We start from the raw sequence: 20,104 nt of genomic DNA, 5'->3' as shown, positions 1-20,104 counted from the left end.
GTAAGCCGACCAGCCCCGCCAGATGGGGTGCTGGGGATCAAACCTCAACACCCCGTGTGGCCCTCCAATACCCTCCAGGAGTGATCCCTTCATAGAATCAGGAGTAAGCCCTGAGCAATGCTGGATGTGGCCCAAACCTAACAATACAATTCTCCCACGCCTCCCCCAACCCTACCCCCGCAAAAATAAAAAGACGAAGAAGAAGAAGAAAGATGTGCAATTTTCTTTCAGTGACAGTAAAACTTAATAAGTTAGGACATTTCAATCTGCAGAGAATTGACACAGTCATATTGCCTTGCCTCATTCACTGGATGCCCCCAGATGATTTATGTCCCAGCGGTTTGGTGAATGGGTGTAATAAAAGCTTTACCTTTGCTTATTAGGTTGCTTCCCTAAAACCTCCATGAGAAGCTCAGCAATAAAGCATGGCAGAGGAGAAGAGCTGAGACAGGGTGACCAAAGTTGTGGCCTTACCCACATATCGTGCCCTGTTGAGAAAACTGATGCCACGCCTACCATGAACGCTGACCGGGACGGATTTCCATACAAGCAAACTCTCAGACTTAAACTCCTGAACACTTTTCTCGGGGTGTCCCTGGAAAAATGTGACTCTAACAAGATAAACCCAGATATAAAGATAGAAAAGGGAGGAATGATTGGACACAGGATGTGCACACGCTCATACACACACACACACACACACACACACACACGCACGCACGCACGCACACGGTGATAGTTTCTACAGTGGAAATGGCATCAATCCCCTTTATTGAATACAAATGCTAAATACTGATTGTAACCAAGAGTTGGGATGTAACCCTATTGTCTCAGGACCGTGGTGTGGGGACAGATGCTCTTAGAATCAAATCCTCGGTGTTTTTGATGGTAGGGAGTTGGGGGGCACTAGGGAAAAAGTGACAAAAGGGAATGCCAGTGTAGGACTTGCATGTAGCTGTGTGGAAGTGAGTGCGAGGACAAAGCTCGAAATGTGGGGAAGGGCCCTCTGTGGCCATTGGCACGACAGTTCCCAGAGGTGGGAGGTGGCCGGCGCTATGGCGAACATGACAAATACTCGTTCATTTGCTGATTCTCTCCTGCTCGGGGGAAATGGAATGATTGTTGCCCAAACACTCTTCCCGCCAGCCAGGTTTGATGGAAGCAGACTGGCCGAGAGGGAGAAGTGTTTTGTGTCAGAGCAGCCCCTGGGCAACCAGGCAGGGACAGAGGACAAATAAGTGAACCTAGCTTTGTGGGAATCTTTCCCGTGTTTGTTCCTTCTTTCTTTCTTTCCTTCTTTCTCCTTCCTTCCTTCCTTCCTTCCTTCCTTCCTTCCTTCCTTCCTATTTTTGCTTTTGGGTCACACCCGGTGATGCTCAGAGGTTTCTCCTGGCTCTGCCTCAGGAATCGCTCCTGGCAGGCTCAGGAGACCATATGGGATGCTGAGGATCGAACCCAGGTCAGCCCATGCAAGGCAAATGCCCTCCCCGCTGTACTATCGCCCCCGCCCCGCCCCTCCCCTCCCCATGTTCTTTAGAGCTGGGACTTGCAGGGTTCGAGGAGAGAAAGAGAAGGCAGGATAGCAGAACTGCCAGTAAAGGGCCACTTAGTAAGTCCTGGGCGTCAGGTGCCCCAGACTTGCTTTTACAGCCATTCCCCATTGTGTTGCAGTGCAGGGGAATGAGTAGATCTGAGTTCCAGGAAAGCCTTCTTTGTGGACACAGAAATCTGAATTTCATGCCATGTGTATGTCAAGAAGCACACTCTTCTGCCGTTCCCAACCACTCGATGCACAGCCAGGGCTGGAGCTATAGCACAGCGGTAGGGCGTTTGCCTTGCACTCAGTCAGCCCGACTGAGCCGGGTTCGATTCCTCCGCCCCTCTCGGAGAGCCCGGCAAGCTACCGAGAGTATCTCGCCCACACGGCAGAGCCTGGCAAGCTCCCCGTGACGTATTCGATATGCCAAACACAGTAACAACAAAGTCTCCAATGGAGACGTTACTGGGCCCGCTCGAGCAATACACTTGTAAACGAATGTAAAAATGAATACATTTTTTTTAAAAAATTGAAAGATAATAAGAGAATGCCAGGGGAAGGGGATGATAGATTTCAGCCTCACATCTCCTTTGAGGGGCTTTATTTCCACAAACGAGGGTGCCTGTGGTGAAAGAGGCTGCCCCTCAGACCCTGGGCCTGCGGTGCTCAGGTAGAGGTGGGCTGGAGTGAGATGATCTCCGAGCCCCTTCAAGTCAACCTCTTGAATCAACACAGTTAAACGAGTCACTCTGAGGCAGCCCTTTGAATGTTTTCCAGAGCAGTCCCTTCCCCAGGATCTCCAGACTTGGAAGAAGCCCGCCCAGAGAGAGAGTGTGTTCTTGTTGCTTTCAGTATTTTAAATTAAGCCAGTTTTAAATTCAGCTTAATTTTAAATTAATCCAGCATACATACAGTGCCAAGGTTTGCAGAGACTACTTGCTAGCCTAAACATGTTTGCACACAGCAGTATTTTCTAATTTAAATTCAATCATAATCGCCAAACAGCCGGGCCCAGACTAGCTGAAGGTATAAACTTCATTTTCAGCTCATTAGGCCACCTGGAAGCTGCCATCAGTGCTCGGGAGTCTTGACGTCAGTAGTCTGTCTGCTTCATTAAAATGTTAATTTCATGGTTTTAATTCCTTTTGTAAAATGTCCCACTGCAGGGCACTCCATGCAGATGCTGTCTCAAGCAGACCAATTTGCATGTCGCTCGGCCGTGTACTTCTCTCGGTGTCTCCTCAGAATTGCTTTTGGATTTAGAAAGTGCTCAGATGTCTAAAGTGTTTAGTTACTTGGGGCAGTTTTAACCTGGAGCAATTAATTTGAAGAATCGTTCTGGAAGCTATTTTCAGCTCCCTCCCTAAAGAGTGAAATTTGCCTCCATTCCCCGCTGGTCGTTCCGAAGCCTTCTCTGTGCCGAGCCAGCCAGGTAGGCACGAGGATGTCCAGATTCCTTTATGCTGTGTGCCGTCCTCAGTCTTACTGCGCTTACGTCATTACTCCCCTCCCCCCATTCCCCCATGGATTCCGCCTGATTTCCCACAAGAGAAAGTTAATTCAAAATGAAACTCCCCCACGCTGACGTAGGGGCCAGGCAGCATGAAACGCATCGCCAGGGGGAGCAGACCACCAGACGTGGTGTTAGAACACGGCAGAACACGGTGAGTCTCATGGACTTACACACCTGTGCACACGTGCTGCTCAGCGCATAAGGCTGCCGGCCTGAGACTGAGTGAGCTGCCTGCCTTTCTGGACCGAAGGGTATACTGCACTCAGGGGACCATCTGGGATGCTGGGGATCGAACCCAGGTCGACCCTGTGCAAGGCAAGCACAGCTATGCCGTTGCCCCAGCCCCTCCCCTTGGTTTTCGATGCTCCAGTCGGTATTTGCTGGAATGTGCTGGAACCCCCAAGTTGCTTTCCTCTCTCTCTCTCTCTCTCGGTGTGGCCGTGTTTGTGTCTGCTAAGAAAGTTGCTTCATTAGACACTCTCAGACATTGCAAGGCACAGACTCAGCCGAGCCCGGGGGAACAGGACTGATAACCGAGTGGAACTTGTAATGGAGCGTTTCTGATTTCCGAAGCTCCCTGGGTAGGAAGCCCCAGAAATCACTGTCAAGTTTCCATGAGAATGACAGTTAGTGGTGGCACCAGAAGGGGGGAAAAAAAAAAAAACGGGTAGCCCAGGAGATAAATGAACCGCAGAGAATAATAGTTTCTAGGGTCAGCCTCTCCCCTTAAAAATCTTGCATTTTCTCTGTCAGTCTGAATATAAAGGATGCTCTACTGAAGTGAAGTTTATTTCTATTAAGTTACAGATTTATCCCCAGCCTGTAAATAAATTCACTGAGCCGAAGGATAACCGGATATCACAGCCTCCGACTATGATGGACCATTTCCCCCTTTATTGCAGGCCCGTGAAGGAACCGTTTAGAAAATCACGTGTGAGCTCATAATTCTTTCAAGTACAATTAGGTATTCATAACTGTACCTGAAGGAGTAATGGAAAACTTCCACTTTGGAACCCTGCACAAGAAAACACGCCCTTAGCCCTGTCATTTTCCGTTGGACACATTCTCAATTAGAACAGAGTGTTTCTTTTGCTGTGGGTAGATGTTGATTAATTGATGTTTTGTTTGTAATATATTTCAGAAATGGAAAGAATCTCAGCTCCATTTGCAGTGTAATAAAATTGAGTGTCTTTAAATATGTCTAAAAGGCTTTTACTGCCAAACTTACCATTTTGAGAGCAGTTTTTAAAAGATAAGTTACCGACCAATTAGATCCTTTCAGATGCTCACATTGTAAAACGATTGTGCTTTTTGGAAGTGCCCAAGTACAGTTTGGGGCCGTTCCTTTCAGTTCCGCCGGTTTAGGAAAGGGTGACTATAGCTAAAACGGCTGACACCCATCTTCTGGTCTGGAGTCCTTTCATTCAGTTGGGTCCCGAGTTCTGTTTAAAACATTCGATCTCTTGAAATAAATTAATCGGTCTGATCTTTCAGTTTGCCAGACTGAAATTGAAAAATTCAAAGCCGCATTCCAATATTCCTTTTTTTTTGATTTGGGTTGTTTGAGGTGTTTTTGTTTGTTTCTTTGTTTGTTTGTTTTTGTTTGGGGGTCATGCCCAGTGATGCTCAGGGATTGCCCCTAGCTCTGCACTCAGGAATTACTCTTGGCTGGGGATTGAGGATGCTGGGGATTGAGTCCCGGTCAGCTGAACACAAGGCTGTCTTCCTGTCCCTGGTACTATCTCACCAGTCCCCCAGTATTTAATTCTTGACCTGACTGTAGGGCCTTGAATCAGATTGACCTAGGTTAGAATGAATTCATCAGCTTGACCCTTGCTGCGAATATAGAATTGGGCAGATTATTCAGTTGGAGTGTGAAGCCCACTTCATGAGCTTACTGTAAGTATTGGATAAAATAATACAAGTGTCCAGTTTACTTTTAGCTTCGTGTGTGTGTGTGTGTGTGTGTGTGTGTGTGTGTGTGTGTGTGTTTGGTTCTCCATAAGCACTTGTCTCAGAAGTTTGAGCAACACTGGAGAGCACAAACATGAGAACACCCAGAGGAGGAAAGTGCAGTTGACCTTTGAGAGAATGCTAATCTGATTCAAGAAATGGGATTTTGACATGAACAGTCTAAATTTGAAAAAATGAGAAGTGCCGCAAGAGTTCTCCAGCGCGAGCTGTGGGATTTCAAGGAGGAAGACAAGGTCACAGTATCATCAAATCCCAGTTCTGAGTGACTTTGGGAAAAAGTGAGAGCCCCTTGGAACATGACCAGCTTAAGCTGGGTCTGTGCACAGGAGAGCACAGGAGACATACTGGCCGCATTGGGCTATGGTGGGTTGAGAACACTCCTTTCCATTTCATTTATGAAAGTAAAGGGTGCGATTCCCTTCGGACCCAGTCATTTGGCATGAATTTAATCACTTGAAGAGAGGAGACAAACCAAACCAACAGATTCCACAAAATCAGCATCAGCGGGGGCGCTGGACCATGTCCTGGGTCAGAAAAAGGACATCAGTGAACTGTTGGCAGGATTTGAGTAAGATAAGAGGGAAATGAATGGTACAGTGCCGGTTCCTATTAGTCCCTGGCCTGTGTCCTTGTCTGGAGGTCGTATTAGACTGAGGGGGTTGGTAGCAGTTTATTGGATGTCATTTTAGCATCTTATCTTCTTTTTTGTTACCCAAGCATCTAATTTCAGTAAACCTGAAATTGTTTTAAAAGAACAGATTAAAAAGAAATGGTAATATATCTAGGGGGCTGGAGTGATAGCACAGCAGGTAGGGTGTTTGCCTTGCACACGGCCAACCCAGGTTTGATTCCCAGCATCCCATATGGTCCCCTGAGCACTGCCAGGAGTGATTCCTGAGTGCAAAGCCAGGAGTAACCTCTGAGCATCGCCAGGTGTGACCCGAAAAGCAAAAAGGAAAAAAAAAAATGGCAATGAATCTTCATATATAATCTGAGTCTTTTGTATTGGGGTGGAGGGTCTCCTCAGCAGTGCTCAGGAGATCTGTGGGGAGAACTGGCCGTCGATTCATCACAAGACCCTGAGGATGCAATGCCACTTGAGCCCTGTGGTGCCCGAACTGCCCCAAGCACTCTGGTGATGCCCAGGACCTCCAGGGCTACATCCTGTGATGGTGCCCATTGGACCAGGTGGTGCTGGGAACCGAATCTGGTCCAGACACATCTGAGCATGCACTCCAACCAACTCTGCTGTCTCCTGGCCCCAAGTCTGAATTTTTTTGCTCAAGTGGGGCTCAGGTTTCTATTTCTGTGTAAGAGGTATGACAAGCGAAGATTTTACAGTGACACTGTTTCCCAAGTGTTGTTGGCAAGTCTCAACTGATTCACAGCTGAGTGATCCACGCAGGAAGCCCAGAAGAGATCCAAGTTATGCCCTTCTCTGCCAAACTCCAGGATTTACTCGCCACGACCAACCAGCCCCTACTTTGCCCCAGCCCATAATGCAGGATATTCTAGGGAGGTCCAAGATAAAAAAAAAAAAAATCCTGCAAATGGGCAGCCACAGCACAAGGCCTGGGTGGGTGGAGGGATGGGGGAGGGGGGTGGTCACCTGGGAGGTAGGGAGCCACAGGAAGTAGAGATCGGAGGGGGACCACAGTCAGGAAAAGGCTGAGAAACATTCCCGTGATGCTCATTAAAAATACCAGGTTTAGCAGCAGTGGGGATTGACCTTTAAATCCTGCTTCAAAAAGTTCTTGCTAGCGCCTCCTTTTTAACTATGAGGCTTGGAGTGGACGTGTCGCTAATTTAGATCAAAGATGAGAAGGAAAGTATTTGAAAGTATTTTCTAGTATTTGTTCATTATTTAAAAAGAATAGAGTCTCCTGCCCCCGCGCCTGGCTGTCCTTGCTGGGGCCCCTTGGAGGGGGGCAGGTTGAGTTTCCCTCCCCGCCCCGAGCAGAGCTCCGGCAGCCAAAGACCTCCAGAACCAGCCACAACCATGCTGAGACCACTCTCCACACCATGAAGGTACTGGCAGAGGAACAAAGGCATGCAGGTCCCGGGGCTGAGATCTCCAAGCCTGCTCCGATCGGGGCTGAGCATCCTCCACCCAGATCCTCCATCTTCCAGTAGGCGGGGGTCACACCCACCAACTGACCCCCGGCACCGTGTAATCCCATCAATGGCCAAGACCCAAAGACTATAAAACCCAGCTCCCGGAGCGACATCTTATTATCTCATTCTTACTTTGGACAACCTGGCATGCTACTGAATTTAACCTGCCTACATGGCAGAGTCTGGCAAACTCCCCGTGGTATACCGAATATGCCAAATACCATTAACAATGATGGGTCTCATTCTCCTAACCCTGAAAGAGCCTTGAATATGGCACTTTAAAATCTCAGGGCGAGGAAGAAGGAGACGTTACTGGGACCTGCTCGAGGCAATGGACGAACAACAGGATGATCATGATCATGATCGTTAAAAAGAATACTATTTAGGAATCAAACCTGCACACTCTTGGCCTTATTGGTCTTAAACCTGAAGAAATCATATACCGAAGTAAATGAGGGATTTTGCTTTGCTTTTTTTTTGCCACTACAATAATTATCTTTGCTCACAGAGCAACTGAGGGTTGAAAACGCCCTCAGAAATTATGGCACCAGTTCATGGTGGGTAGTAAAAATAGTTGAACAGTGATAGCCAAAGGGTGGCATACTTACAACCCCCAAATCTCGTCGTCTTTCTGGAAAACCGTCATATCCAAGGTCAGCGGCTTCAGAAAGCAGTACAGTTTATCGAAAGAATTCAACTCTCTGGCAAGACTTCTTTTGTTTCAAAGCAATACCAAAGACATGCCAGCAAAGTGATATCAAAGTTGTGTATATAAAGTGGAATCATTCCGTGGGAGTATCATATAACTGTGACTTCTACTGTACATAAGTATAAAAAACAGAAATTTTCTTTTTTTGCTTTTTTCCATGGGCTGGAGCCATAGCACAGTGGGTAAAGCGTTTGCCTTGCACGCGCCGACCTGCTGACCCAAGTTTGATTCTTCCACCCCTCTTGGAGAGCCCGAGAGTATCTTGCCCGCACAGCAATGCCTGGCGTGATGCATTTGAAATGCCAAACACAGTCACAACAAGTCTCACAATGGAGACGTTACTCGGCCCGCTCGAGCAAATCAATGAACAACGGGAGGACAGTGCTACAGTGCTACTATTTGGGGGGCCAGAAAGACAGTGTAGGGGTTAGGAAGCTTGCCTTGCATCCCACCAACCCCAGTTTGAATCCCCAGCACCAGATGTGACCCCCCCAAACACTGCCAGGGGTCCCACCTGAGCACAGAACTCTCAGCACCATTGGGTATGATCCAACCCACCACACATACATGCCCCCAAAATTCATTTTATTTCTCTTTCTCCCTTCCCTTCAATTTTGTCATTGTTGAGATGTATGGAGGTTCGAGTGCCTGTCATGGTACCAGGGGTCACTAGAGCAGTGCTATTGGGATCCTGTGACTTACGTGGCCAGGGCTGGGCATTCAGCTCACAGTCCCATGCTTGCAAGGGGGTTGCTCTTCTCTTGGACCTTGGAAGTTCTTACTAATGAAGACCTCAGTTCAGGGGAGTGAGTTACTCGCAGTCCATGGGCATTAGCCTCAGTGGTCTTGGACAATGTTTCTCTTCTTCGGGATTTTTTGTTTGTTTGTTTTTATGTTTTCCATTGTATCCCAACATCTTCCTCCATCCCTTCCTGCTCTGGTAGGTGGCCATTCTCTTGTATTTAATGAGTATCCTTTTTGCGTTTGTGTAAAATTCACAGTTCTTTTTAAATGTAGGTTGTAAATGCACAAGTAAGACCCGTTTCTCATCTTGTTTCTTGCTCTTTCCACATTGCATGGTTTTTCATACATTATCGTGGATTGCCGGGAGAGTCCGGCAAGCTACCGAGAGTATTCGATATGCCAGACACAGGAACAACAAAGTCTCCAATGGAGACGTTACTGGGCCCGCTCGAGCAAATCGACGATCAATGGGAGGGCCTCCATCGTGGATTGGCATAGATCTGATCTTCTGCTTCTCACCATTGCCTCTTCCAGCCTCTGGTCTCCGCACGTCTGAGTTACCCAGACACCCAGGGACGGAGCCCTGCACCTCTTCCTGGAGAGACGTCTGCCAGGAACGCTCCCCAGTTACACTTTCTGGGTTCAACTTTCTGGGTACCTTCAGTTTCCTGTCGGCCCTTTGCTCTCTGGGAGGTTGCTCCGAACACCCACGGATACCCACAGTGACCCTGAATTCTCACTCTGCGTCCATTTGGCACTGCCTGGCTTTCTGTAGGATCAGCTGTAGGTCAAGCGATGTCTTCTTGCTTTCATTTGCTGTTGTCAGAGCTGAGGGTTTTCAGGTTCCGTTTCTGGGTTTCCCTTTATGATGATTACCCCAGTGACTGCTCTGGACTCATTCTGGGTATCAGTTCCTTGTTCTGAGTTCCACTGCAGGGATGTTCTGTCACCTATCACTGAGAAAATTTGTGATGTGATCCAATTCACACATTATCCATAAAATGATCTCCATTATTTTGCACGTATGAATTGCATCACTACCTGATTAGACAAAGTCTCCATGTTCTTCTAACTACCTTTTCCATGGATGTTTTCACCCCTGTGGGATTTTCAACCCTGTGGGAGTCTTCCTTTAAACGTGTTATGGATGAGTCATATTTTTCTAGAACCTTGCATTGAACTAGCTGTCATTCCCCGCTGATTTCTGATGACCATTCTTATATATAAAGTTCCAGAAACCCCAAGAAAATGGCTTTGAACTCTGTTTTGTGGCATTATCATAAAGAAAGAAGGAAAGGAAGGAAGGAAGGAGGGAGGGAGGGAGGGAAGGAAGGAAGGAAGGAAGGAAGGAAGGAAGGAAGGAAGGAAGGAAGGTGGATGGAAGGAAGGAAGGAAGGAAGGAAGGAAGGAAGGAAGGAAGGAAGGTGTATGCTTGTTTTTCCAGATGCTTGTTGTTAGTACTTTCAGGGCTGGAGCAATAGCATGTTTGCCTTGCGCGGCAGACCTGGCCAACAAGCCAGGTTCGAGTCCTCCACCCCTCTCGGAGAGCCTGGCAAGCTACCCTGTAACTTATTCAATATGCCAAACACAGAAATAAGAAATCTCTCCATAGAGACGTTACTGGGCCCGCTCGAGCAAATCGATGAACAACGGGAGGACAGTGCCACAGTGCTACTGCTACAGTACTTTCAGGGAGCGTTTTCCACATTGAAGACCCCATTTCTTCTCAAAATCCACATCACGCGTGTGTGCAGCAGAGCGGCGTGGGTTTCTGACCCGTTCGGGTACCTCAGCTCCCATGGCTCCATCCCCTGAACTCACTCCCGGCTCCCACTTCCCGTTCAGCTCTGGGCTCTGCAAACTCTCTCTCGACAGATTCACATCTTGTGTCGGTAACTTTTCCCGGGTTTGTATCTTCGATCTCAGCCACACTAGAAACTTCCCCCGGGTAGGGATGGCCACCACGTTCTCCAAATTGCGCCAGTCACCACCATAACCATGATTTAGTGACCACTTACTAGGCTCACGGTCCGTGCTCCGGATTTGATGGCTGCGTGTATATCTTCCAAACGGAGCCGGAAACGGCAGTGAAGGACTCCGGCTGACAGTGAAGGACGAAGCCCGGCACTCCCGAGTGGCGTGAAGCCCTGCCACCTGATTTGTTCACCATTAGACTTCATTACATCCGTAACTCCATATTTTTAAGTTTCCGCTTTGCCAATTCTTATCCCCTTCCCTCCTTTATTTTTAGCCCGTGCACTTCTTTCTTTCTTTTTTTTTTTTCTTAATGAACCAAGTGAAAAGCAGTCGTGGTAGATAAATCATGTGCAGGGCTAAGCAATACATTATAATTAGGATTCCATTATCGTGGAATTAGGCATTCCATTATGGAAATCGGGAGCTCTGGCTTCTCCTGGTCTCTGGCTAATCCTGAAACAAATTCTTCTTTGTGGACAAATATTAATCTGTAATAATTAGCATATTCAGCTCCACGAAGGCTTTTCATTAAGTCGCTCTGTGATTAAGATAGCTATTTAATTTCGTGTATTTTTATCCACTGGTGTAGCGGGGGCTGGTGGGAGTGGGTTTTAGCACCTGAGGGTTGGGGACATGAACATCGCTGGAGTCTTGGTGGCAGCTGTAAGAGCTCCCCCTTCAGGTGGGCTGGAAACCTTGGCTCGTGCCCGAGCGCTGTGGTGCTGTGACCAGCTGCCCCTGAAACCAGCCCCCTGATGTGGGCACCGAGTCGCCTTAGCCTGTGCTGCTTGAGGGCAGGAGTGAGTTTTTATTCCAGCTGTTGCTGGGCGCCTTGAACGCTCCTTTCCGTCTTACCGGAAGCAGACAGACCACGGACCTTGTGGCCTTGTGCTCGACCATCCCTGCTTTCCTGGGCCTTCCTTCTTTTCTTCTCCCGGTCCCCGTGGGGACATTAAACAGACACCCAGTACTGGGTTTTACTGTGTTTGGGGGCTTCTCACTGCCTTCTCGCTCACCGCTGACCACATTCCTCGTCCCTAGTTAAAAGTCAGCCCTCACCTCTCTCTGGCTGTTTGTCCACGTTTTAGCTTTCTCCATTGGGTTTTCTTTTCCAAATTTTCTTTTTTCACTTGTGGGTCTTTTGGATCCTTCCTCGTGTGTGTGTCTGTCTTGTGTGTGTGTGTGTGTGTGTGTGTGTGTGTGTGTGTATGAGAGAGAGAGAGAGTGCAGGGTTTGCTGTTTGAATTTTCATTTTTCAGTTGTGGGTCTTTTGGATCCTTGCGTGTGTGTGTGTGTGTGTGTGTGTGTGTGTGTGTGTGTGAAATAATGCTGGGTTTGCTGTCTGAATTTTCATTTTTCGGTTGTGGGTCTTTTGGATCCTTGCTCGTGTGTGTGTGTGTGTGTGTGTGTGTGTGTGTGTGTGTGTGTGTGACAGTGCAGGGTTTGCTATCCGAATTTTCATTTTTCAGTTATGGGTCTTTTGGATTCGTGTGTGTGTGTGTCTGTGTGTGTGTGTGTGACAGTGCAGGGTTTGCTGTCCAAATTTTCATTTTTCGGTTGTGGGTCTTTTGGATCCTTGCTCGTGTGTGTGTGTGTGTGTGCGTGTCTTGTGTGTTTTACTGGCGTCCAGACCTTCTGAACGTACTCACTGCCCTATTTTTGTGACATGAAGAAAATCTATGATGGAAGAAACTGGCTGATCGGAGCTGATGATTTAGCTTCGGTTTTAGGGCACTTTAGGGCATCCCAGGGCCAGAGGGGAGAACCCCACATCCTCAGGCGGGAGGAAGAGGAGGCCTTCCTGCCCGCAGCTCGCTCGGGTCCTCACAGCCCGGTCCTGAGAGCCCTGGCAGGGGCGGGCCCTCCCCTCGGCCTGGGACCTCGCCCAGGGTTTGACAGTAGCGCGGCCGGCCGTGGGACCCAGGCAGCATCCTTCGGGATGGGTGCGGGTGAGGGGCCGCAGAGGAGGAGGGTGACCACAGGCACGAGCAGGGCAGGATGTGTGGCTGTCGATTCTGAAGGATGCCCGCCCAGGGGGCAGAGGGGGGCAGGCCTGTGAGGAAGTCTGGGCAGACGTGTGTGGAGCAGAGAAACTGCGGCACCACTGAGAGATGGAGCGCGTGGGAGCCCCCGCGTGCATGGAGAGGAAGGAAAAACAGCAGAGTCAGATCTGCAGCGTCCCCACACACACACCCTTCCCTCCTCCCTCCCCCCCCCCCCCCCCACGGAGGAGGGAAGGATTACTTCCTCGAAGAGCTGCCTTCCTGCTTAAGGACGCGCCCTTTGTTTGCAGAGAGAAATGGGAGAGGAAGCACCAGAATTTCAGTTTCCGAACAGCCTTCCAGGCCCCTCACCTGGGGCCGCAGCCCCACCCCCAGCCCGGGAGAAATACGACTTCAGGGCCTCGCCAGGACAGAGACGGGGACACGGGATAGAGATGGGGACCCGGGGTTGGGACACAGGGTCGCCTTTTAGCGCCAGGGGCACCCGTCCCCACCAGGGAGCTCTGGCTCTGGTCTCGCACATGGGCCACTCTTGACCCCCGGGGACCTCCAAGTGCATGTGACTTTGGTTTCACAGCATCCCCCCCGCCCCCTCTCCAGTTGCCTAGAAAGATCAAAACCCAGAGAAACAAAGCGCCATTATGATGTACTTGGACAGGTATGGAAACTGAGGCACAGAAAAGCAAAGTCAGTGTGCTGCAGACAGAGCCGGTCATCAGTTCTGTCTGGCTGCAAAGCGCTTCTGCCAGGCCCGCCGACCTCCCGAGCACGCAGGCAGGCAGGCAGGCATGGCCGGGTCGGGATACAAACTCATTCGGACCCGGGTTTCTGCCCAGTGACTTCTCAGCCACGGGAACCCGGGCATGTGCCTCAATTTCCCTGAATGCTGGGCCCCTGGCGCACCAACCGAACAGAAATAAGGCTTCCCTTGCAAGGTGGGGGAAACGCAAGCGAGCGGCCAGCCAGCCTGCCCAGGCCAGTTGGCTGGACTGAGGCATGACATAGATTCTACCCAGCAGGAGGCCCCACGATTTAAGATACCCGACGGTGCAGGTCCAGGCACCAGCCCCGTCTGCAGAGAGAGTGACAGCCGACCAGCCGACCCCCGTCCAAGGTCTCAGGGTTCCCTCACGTGGGTGGTATCCTGTGGTCAGATTCTGGGGGGTTGTTGGCATTGTCCAGATGGTGCGAGGGAAAACGCCTGAGCATGGTTATGCTTGGTGGAGGTGTGTGCCCTGTTCCTTTTGCTCACCGTGTGTCCCAGGTGCCGGCAGCTGTGTGTCTGGGGCAGGAAGTGCTTGGTGGACAGCCGGAAGGAGCAAAGCCGGCACGCGGCTCTAAACAGCAGTGCCCCGTCCAGCTTTTGTCCTCTTCTGTCCTAACTTCCGGGCCTGGCGCCTAGACTCCACGGCGCTCTCTGATCTCATTTAATCCCACCACCAGCCGGTGAGCGGAGTGAGCGAGCTGGTGTGGGCACATCCAACCTCCTCATCCCTACCGACTCGTTGAGTCTGGGAGTTAAGGCCGATCGTGTCCTGCCGGGCTGTGGTTGGTTCACGTCTGCTCCTGGCGTCGCCCTCCTCTGTAAAGGGAGCGGGCGTGTTACTGAAGAAGATGTCAGATCCGATTCGAGAAGTGGACAAGCTGGGCCGAGAAACGAAGCGAATTAATGTGAGCTCTTCCCAGAGTTTAGTTTCAGGAGAGTCGGGGAGGATGGCGCGCTTGTTTCTAGAATTGAATTCCATGCTCTGTTCGTTTGTATTACAGAATAAGTGGCAGGCAGAGCTAACGCCACGTGAGCAGGAAGACAGAGGCAGACTTGCCCTGCCAGGTAGCAAGTTATTAAAGAGACCAGGGTGGTCTTACAGCAGGAAGAAACAGATCAGAGCAGAAACAGGGGGAAATCTCAGTATCTCCGTAACACAGGGCAAGTTAGTAGTACCAGGTGCTGGGGACGTCAGTGTCTGCTGAAACAGTAAAGCTGGGCTTAAAAATTAAAAACTATTTTAGCCTCGCAGGTTATGAGTGCTTGTAAGTATTATAGTTTGGGGGGTGGAGAGATAGGTACAGCAGGTAAGGTGCTTGCCTTGAATGTAGCAAACCCATTGCCTGGGTCCAATCCTTGGCAACCTATTTGGTCCCCCTCCAGGAGTGAACCCCCGAGCACAGAGCCAAGAGGAAGCTCTGGGCACTGCCAGGAGTGGCCCCAAAACTGAAAAATATAAAACGCAGTTGTAAAATACCAAAGGTATAAAATATACAAGATGTAAAATAAAATGGGCTGGAGCGATAGCACAGCGGTAGGGCGTTTGCCTTGCACGCAGCCAACAAGGCCGACCCATGTTCGATTCCTCCGCCCCTCTCGGAGAGCCCGGCAAGCTACCGAGAGTATCTCGCCCGCACGGCAAAGCCTGGCAAGCTCCCCGTGACGTATTCGATATGCCAAACACAGTAACAACAAAGTCTCCAATGGAGACGTTACTGGGCCCGCTCGAGAAAATCGATGAACCACGGGAGGACGGTGACAGTGACAGTAAAACGAAATACCTTTGGAGCAGGGGAAAGAAATTGGAATTCAAAAGGTATAACAAAAAGAAATTGTGAGTGATTGGTCAGTGGATAGGGCGTTTGCCTTGCTTGCGGCCACCCCAGGTTCGATCCCCAGCATCCCATATGGTCCCCCGAGCATGTCAGGAATAATTCCTGAGTGCGGAGCCAGAAGTAACCCCTGAGCATCGCTGGGTGTGACCCCCAAAACCAAAAAAGAAAAGAGAAGAAAGAAAGGAACTTGTACTGACACACACTTACTGGGAGCAGAGGCCATAAATAAAGGCAGTAGAGCCGCCGATAATGGATTTGTTACTGTCTGCAGCCCCGGACTGCAGGGTATTCATCACCCGTGAGAGAGAAGGGGCTTTGCAAATTGATGGGACCATGACAAGCGTCCTTTGGGCCCGGCTAAGGAAGGAAATGGTAGGTGACTTCAGAGCTTCAGATCCAACTGTCAGCTCACCAGTGACACAATTAGGAGACAGGATTGACAGCCGGGAGAGACAGAGGATCAGGAACTCTAATCCACAGATTAAGACCGCAAGTCGCAAAGCCAGAGTGGGCACGCCTGGCTTCATTGAATCAAAGGCACGCGAATTCAAACAGGAGCCAGGCGCTGGGGCAGCTTCTAGAAAAAAGACGCTGCTCCCCCGCCCGGGTAAGGTGTGGGAGAGCCAGCCGTCAGCGCTCCCGGGTGTGACTGGCCCTTTCCAGGGCCGCCCTCTCCTGAGTGGCAACTGCCTGGTCGGATTTTCAGTCTTTGATCCAGCAATTCAGTCAACTGGCATTTATTCTAGAAAATCACGGTCATTTGTCACCAGTCTAGCAAGTAGATGGTTGATGTGAAGACCAGCAGTGTCTGAAGGTGAGTGAGAGATTTGGGGGCCTGAGCGATATAGTCCATTTGCTTTTGGGAGGGTATTTGCCTTGCCTGACCCAGGCTCGATCCCAAGCATCCCATATGGTCCCCCGAGCACCACCAGGAGTAATTCCTGAGGGAGAGCGAGGAAGAAACCTGAGCATCGGTGGTATGACCCAAAAACAGCTTAAAAAGAAGAGATTCGGCTGGAGCAATAGCACAGCGGTAGGGCGTTTGACTTGCAAGCCGCTGGCCTGGCCAAGCCAGGTTCGATTCCTCCGCCCCTCTCGGAGAGCCCAGCAAGCTACCGAGAGTATCCCGCCCACACGGCAAAGCCCGCCAAGCTCCCCGCGACGTATTCGATATGCCAAACACAGTAACAACAAGTCTCACAATGGAGACGTTACTGGGCCCGCTCGAGCAAATCGATGGACAATGGGAGGACAGTGCTACAGTGCTAGTTTTATTTTAAAATATTTATATCAAATATTATGTTCCCAAAAACATATCTTTTAGTGTTTTAGAAAATCCTATATAGGAAAGGTAGAGAGATGAGTTGAAAGAACAAGATATGAAATGACACGGTGTGATTCCATGTATTGAATGAAGAAGGCACATGTTTTCCATAGATTATGTATCGTCTCTCTGTCTGTCTGTCTGTCTACTATGCACACGCTGTTATTCATATCTTGCCTTTGAGGACCTGTTAGTACTGCTAGCATTGTTCACATAGTACTGTTAGCATTGCTTACTAGTGGTAAATGTTGACATATTTTTCTTCTTTTTTTTTTGGAGGTGGTGGGGGGGCGGGTGGCGTCTGACCACACCCAGTGGTGCTTAGGGCTTACTCCTGGCTCAGTATTAAGAGATCGTTCCTGGCAGGACTCATGTGTGGAGTCCAGAGACTGAACCAAGGTCAGGAACGGTGCACAAAGCAAGCGCCTTCCCTGCTGTGCTATCTCTGTGGCCCCATATTTTCATTGTATCTGGTAAATGAAATTTGTTTTGAAGGTCCAGAGAACTAGTGCCCATCAGAAGAGAGATCAAAAAAATAAGATTCAAACATACAAAACAGAAAAAGCCCGACAGATCTAGGATTGGAATGTGAAAACATATGTTTCTGAAACTGTGAAAACCAGATTTCTGCTGTCATATGAATGCTCGCGGGATGCCGTTTTTAATTTCACCCTTGGGACTGGACATCAAATATGTCTTGAAGCCCAGGATGGTTCTTAGACAAAGAATTGGTATAAACTTGGACCAAACACAAACACTGTCCTCCCAGTAACGTCTCCATTTTGAGATTTGTTGTTACTATGTTTGGCATATCGAATACGTCACAGGGAGCTTGCCAGGCTTTGCAGTGTGGGCAAGAGACTCTCAGTAGCTTGCCGGGCTCTCCAAGAGGGACAGAGGAATCGAACCCGGCTTGGCCGGGCTGGCTGCATGCAAGGCAGACACCCTTGGACCAACCAGCGAAAATTGGTGGGTAGGAAACCAGTGGTCTTAGAACACAGATCAGCTGTGCCCGGAGCTGTTCCGGGGGCCAGATGTGGTGCCACGGATGGAACTGGGTTGGCTGGAGACAAGGCAGATGCCTTAACCCCGTCTCTGGCCCCCGCCGTCCTTCCTTCTGACACACATAGCCGTGTCGAGCTGCCACTCCTTTTCCCAGCGAGTTTTCTGTAAAGCCTGAGGCCGCCACAAATAAATACAACGTCCGCCCCGAGCAGATGCCAGGACAGACTGAGGTGCCGACCGAGAGTCCTGTCTGAGGAGCAGTGGGCGCCTTCCAGACGGCCCAGACCGGGCAACCACCTTTATTTGTAGATTTGAAAGTGAACTCCTGGGGCTGGAGCGATAGCACAGCGGGTAGGGCATTTGCTTTGCACACGGCCGACCCAGGTTCGATTCCCAGCATCCCACATGGTCCCCTGAGCATCGCTGGGTGTGACCCAAAAAAACCAAACAAACAAACAGAAAAAACGAAAGTGAACTCTTCACACCAACAGATATTGAAGAGTTAATATTACTTTCACACCAGAACTATATTAAGGACAATCTCGCCGTGGCGGTGCGGGGGGGGGGGGGGGGGGGGGTGGAACCCGGACTCTTGTGCTCTGCCCCCAGCGCTGGCTCTTCGCGTGATCGCTGCCGGCAGACGCAGCCCCGTGTTTCAGGATCCATTTCGCTGCCGTCACTTCCGTGGGGCGGGGGCCCAGCAAGCATCCTCTTCCTGTTCCTTTCTGCCTGAAGCTAAAGGGACCAGAGTGCTCCAGTGGGCTGGGGGCAGCTGTCGCAGAAGTGTCCCCGGCTCTGCCTTCCCCCGGGGACCTTGACTTACTTAGCGGGACCCTCTCTGGAGTCCACATCCCCGATCTCTTCCCATCCCACTCCCAGCAGCGCTGAAGGTGTGGAGGGGCGCAGCCCTCAGCTGTGTGCCTGCGGGCAGAGCCCCTAACCTCTCCGGTCCTCCCATACAGGCCCGGAGGTCCCTTAAAGGCCCAACATTCCACCCACAGGCCTGACCGCCAGGGCCAGGAGCCCGGCACGTCCCCTCAGCCTGCACCCTGATGTCCCGTGGGTTCTCTGCATCCTTGTTCTGTCTTGACCCCATCCCTCCAGACCGTCCTTGTCACCGACCCCCAATGTCCTCTGGGCTGAAATGGGCACCCAGACCCCTTCCATTGACAGCCCTGTCTGAGATGCTCCCAGACTGCCCTTGTGAGGTCAAGGTCGCCGCGGGGTTCAGCCCGTCAGTCCATCCCAGCACCCCCGTTCCTGCCCACTGCGGGTGTGGGAATCCGGCATCCCTGGCAGGGGCTAGAGCCATAATGCAACTGGACCTCCCCAAGCACGGAGCCGGGAGGAACCCCGGAGCACCAACCGGTGTGGCCCAGAAACTATTTAAAAAAAAAATGGGAGAAAAAAAATTCTTAAGCAGGTTGTGTCCATGTACTTCTGGGACAGCTGGTTCTGGCGGCTGGCTGATCATCTCAGGGCACTGTGGGGTCCCGGGAATCACCATACCTTCGTGGGGGAGGTGGGTACCCCAATACCCAGGGGAAGTGTCTGGTCCAACCCTTTCTCGCACACCGGGATGCCCGCCAGCGTGAACCATTTCCTGAGAAGCAGGATGGAAGGGGCGGGGGGGGGGGGGTCCCGGGAAGAGCGTTTCCTACCCGACGGGCTTGGGGGGCCACCAGCAGGTCGACCCTGCCGCCCGTCCACCCCCCCACCCCCACCCCACGCTGCCCGTCACTCACTCTCTGCCCCGCCTTCCCCGCCCAGGCAAGAACCTGGACGCCGTGCACGACATCACCGTGGCCTACCCGCACAACATCCCGCAGACGGAGCGGCACCTGCTGCGCGGGGACTTCCCGCGGGAGATCCACTTCCACGTGCGCCGCTACCCGGTGGCCGCCCTGCCCCGCGCCAAGGAGGAGCTGCAGCTCTGGTGCCACCGGCGCTGGGAGGAGAAGGAGCAGCGGCTGCGGGCCTTCTACGCGGGGGGCACCCACAGCTTCGGGCCCCCCGGGCCCGGCGACACCGGCAGCGACACCAGCAGCAGCGGCGGCGGTGGGGTCCCGCCCTGCAAGTCGGAGCTGCGCGTGCTGCTGGTGAAGCTGCTGTCGCTGGTCTACTGGAGCCTCTTCAGCCCGGCCATGTGCCTGCTGCTCTACACGTCCAGCGCCGCCCGCTGGTACTGCCTGGTGGCCATCGTCGTCTTCGTGCTGCAGGAGAGACTCTTCGGCGGGCTGGAGGTCATCGAGTTGGCCTCGCACCGCGTCCTGCACAAGCAGCCGGCCCTGGGCGCCAAGAAGAGCGAGTAGTGGGCGGGGAGAGGGAGCAGGGGGAGGAAGAGGAGGAGGGGATGTTGGGAGGGGGGAGACAGGGCCGGCTCTGCATCTGGGGGGGCTCCCCGGGGAAGGAACGGCCCGGACGCGTCCAGTCAGCTCCGCCGGGTCCGAGTCTGCCTCTCCGCCCTCATTATGGGCCGAGAGATATTGTAGTTTTGAGGGGGGGGGGGGGACCCACATTGCTCCCCTCCTGGTTATTTTGTTCTCGTAGATTTCTGAATCTCGATCCTGCGCGGCCCAGAGCTGTGGCTATTAACTGGGTC

The 20,104-nt window shown here is 51.4% G+C and overlaps 1 protein-coding gene across 3 annotated transcripts in view; it reads left to right on the top strand.

Moving 5' to 3' along the window:
- Window positions 1-19,814, top strand: part of LCLAT1 (lysocardiolipin acyltransferase 1) — a 161,135-nt gene extending 141,321 nt beyond the window's left edge. For all 3 annotated transcript variants that reach the window (XM_056126221.1, XM_056126212.1, XM_056126229.1), the window contains exon 6: window positions 19,273-19,814. In XM_056126221.1, coding sequence (XP_055982196.1) covers window positions 19,273-19,814 — 542 coding nt within the window. The remainder of the gene's footprint in view (window positions 1-19,272) is intronic.
- Window positions 19,815-20,104: the final 290 nt, after the last annotated feature.

The sequence above is a fragment of the Sorex fumeus genome, unplaced genomic scaffold (assembly GCF_029834395.1).
Source record: "Sorex fumeus unplaced genomic scaffold, SorFum_2.1 ptg000006l, whole genome shotgun sequence".
Taxonomy (NCBI): Eukaryota; Metazoa; Chordata; class Mammalia; order Eulipotyphla; family Soricidae; genus Sorex; species Sorex fumeus.
Note: the sequence above shows the minus strand (reverse complement) of the source record. Positions and strands in the feature narration are given on the sequence as shown.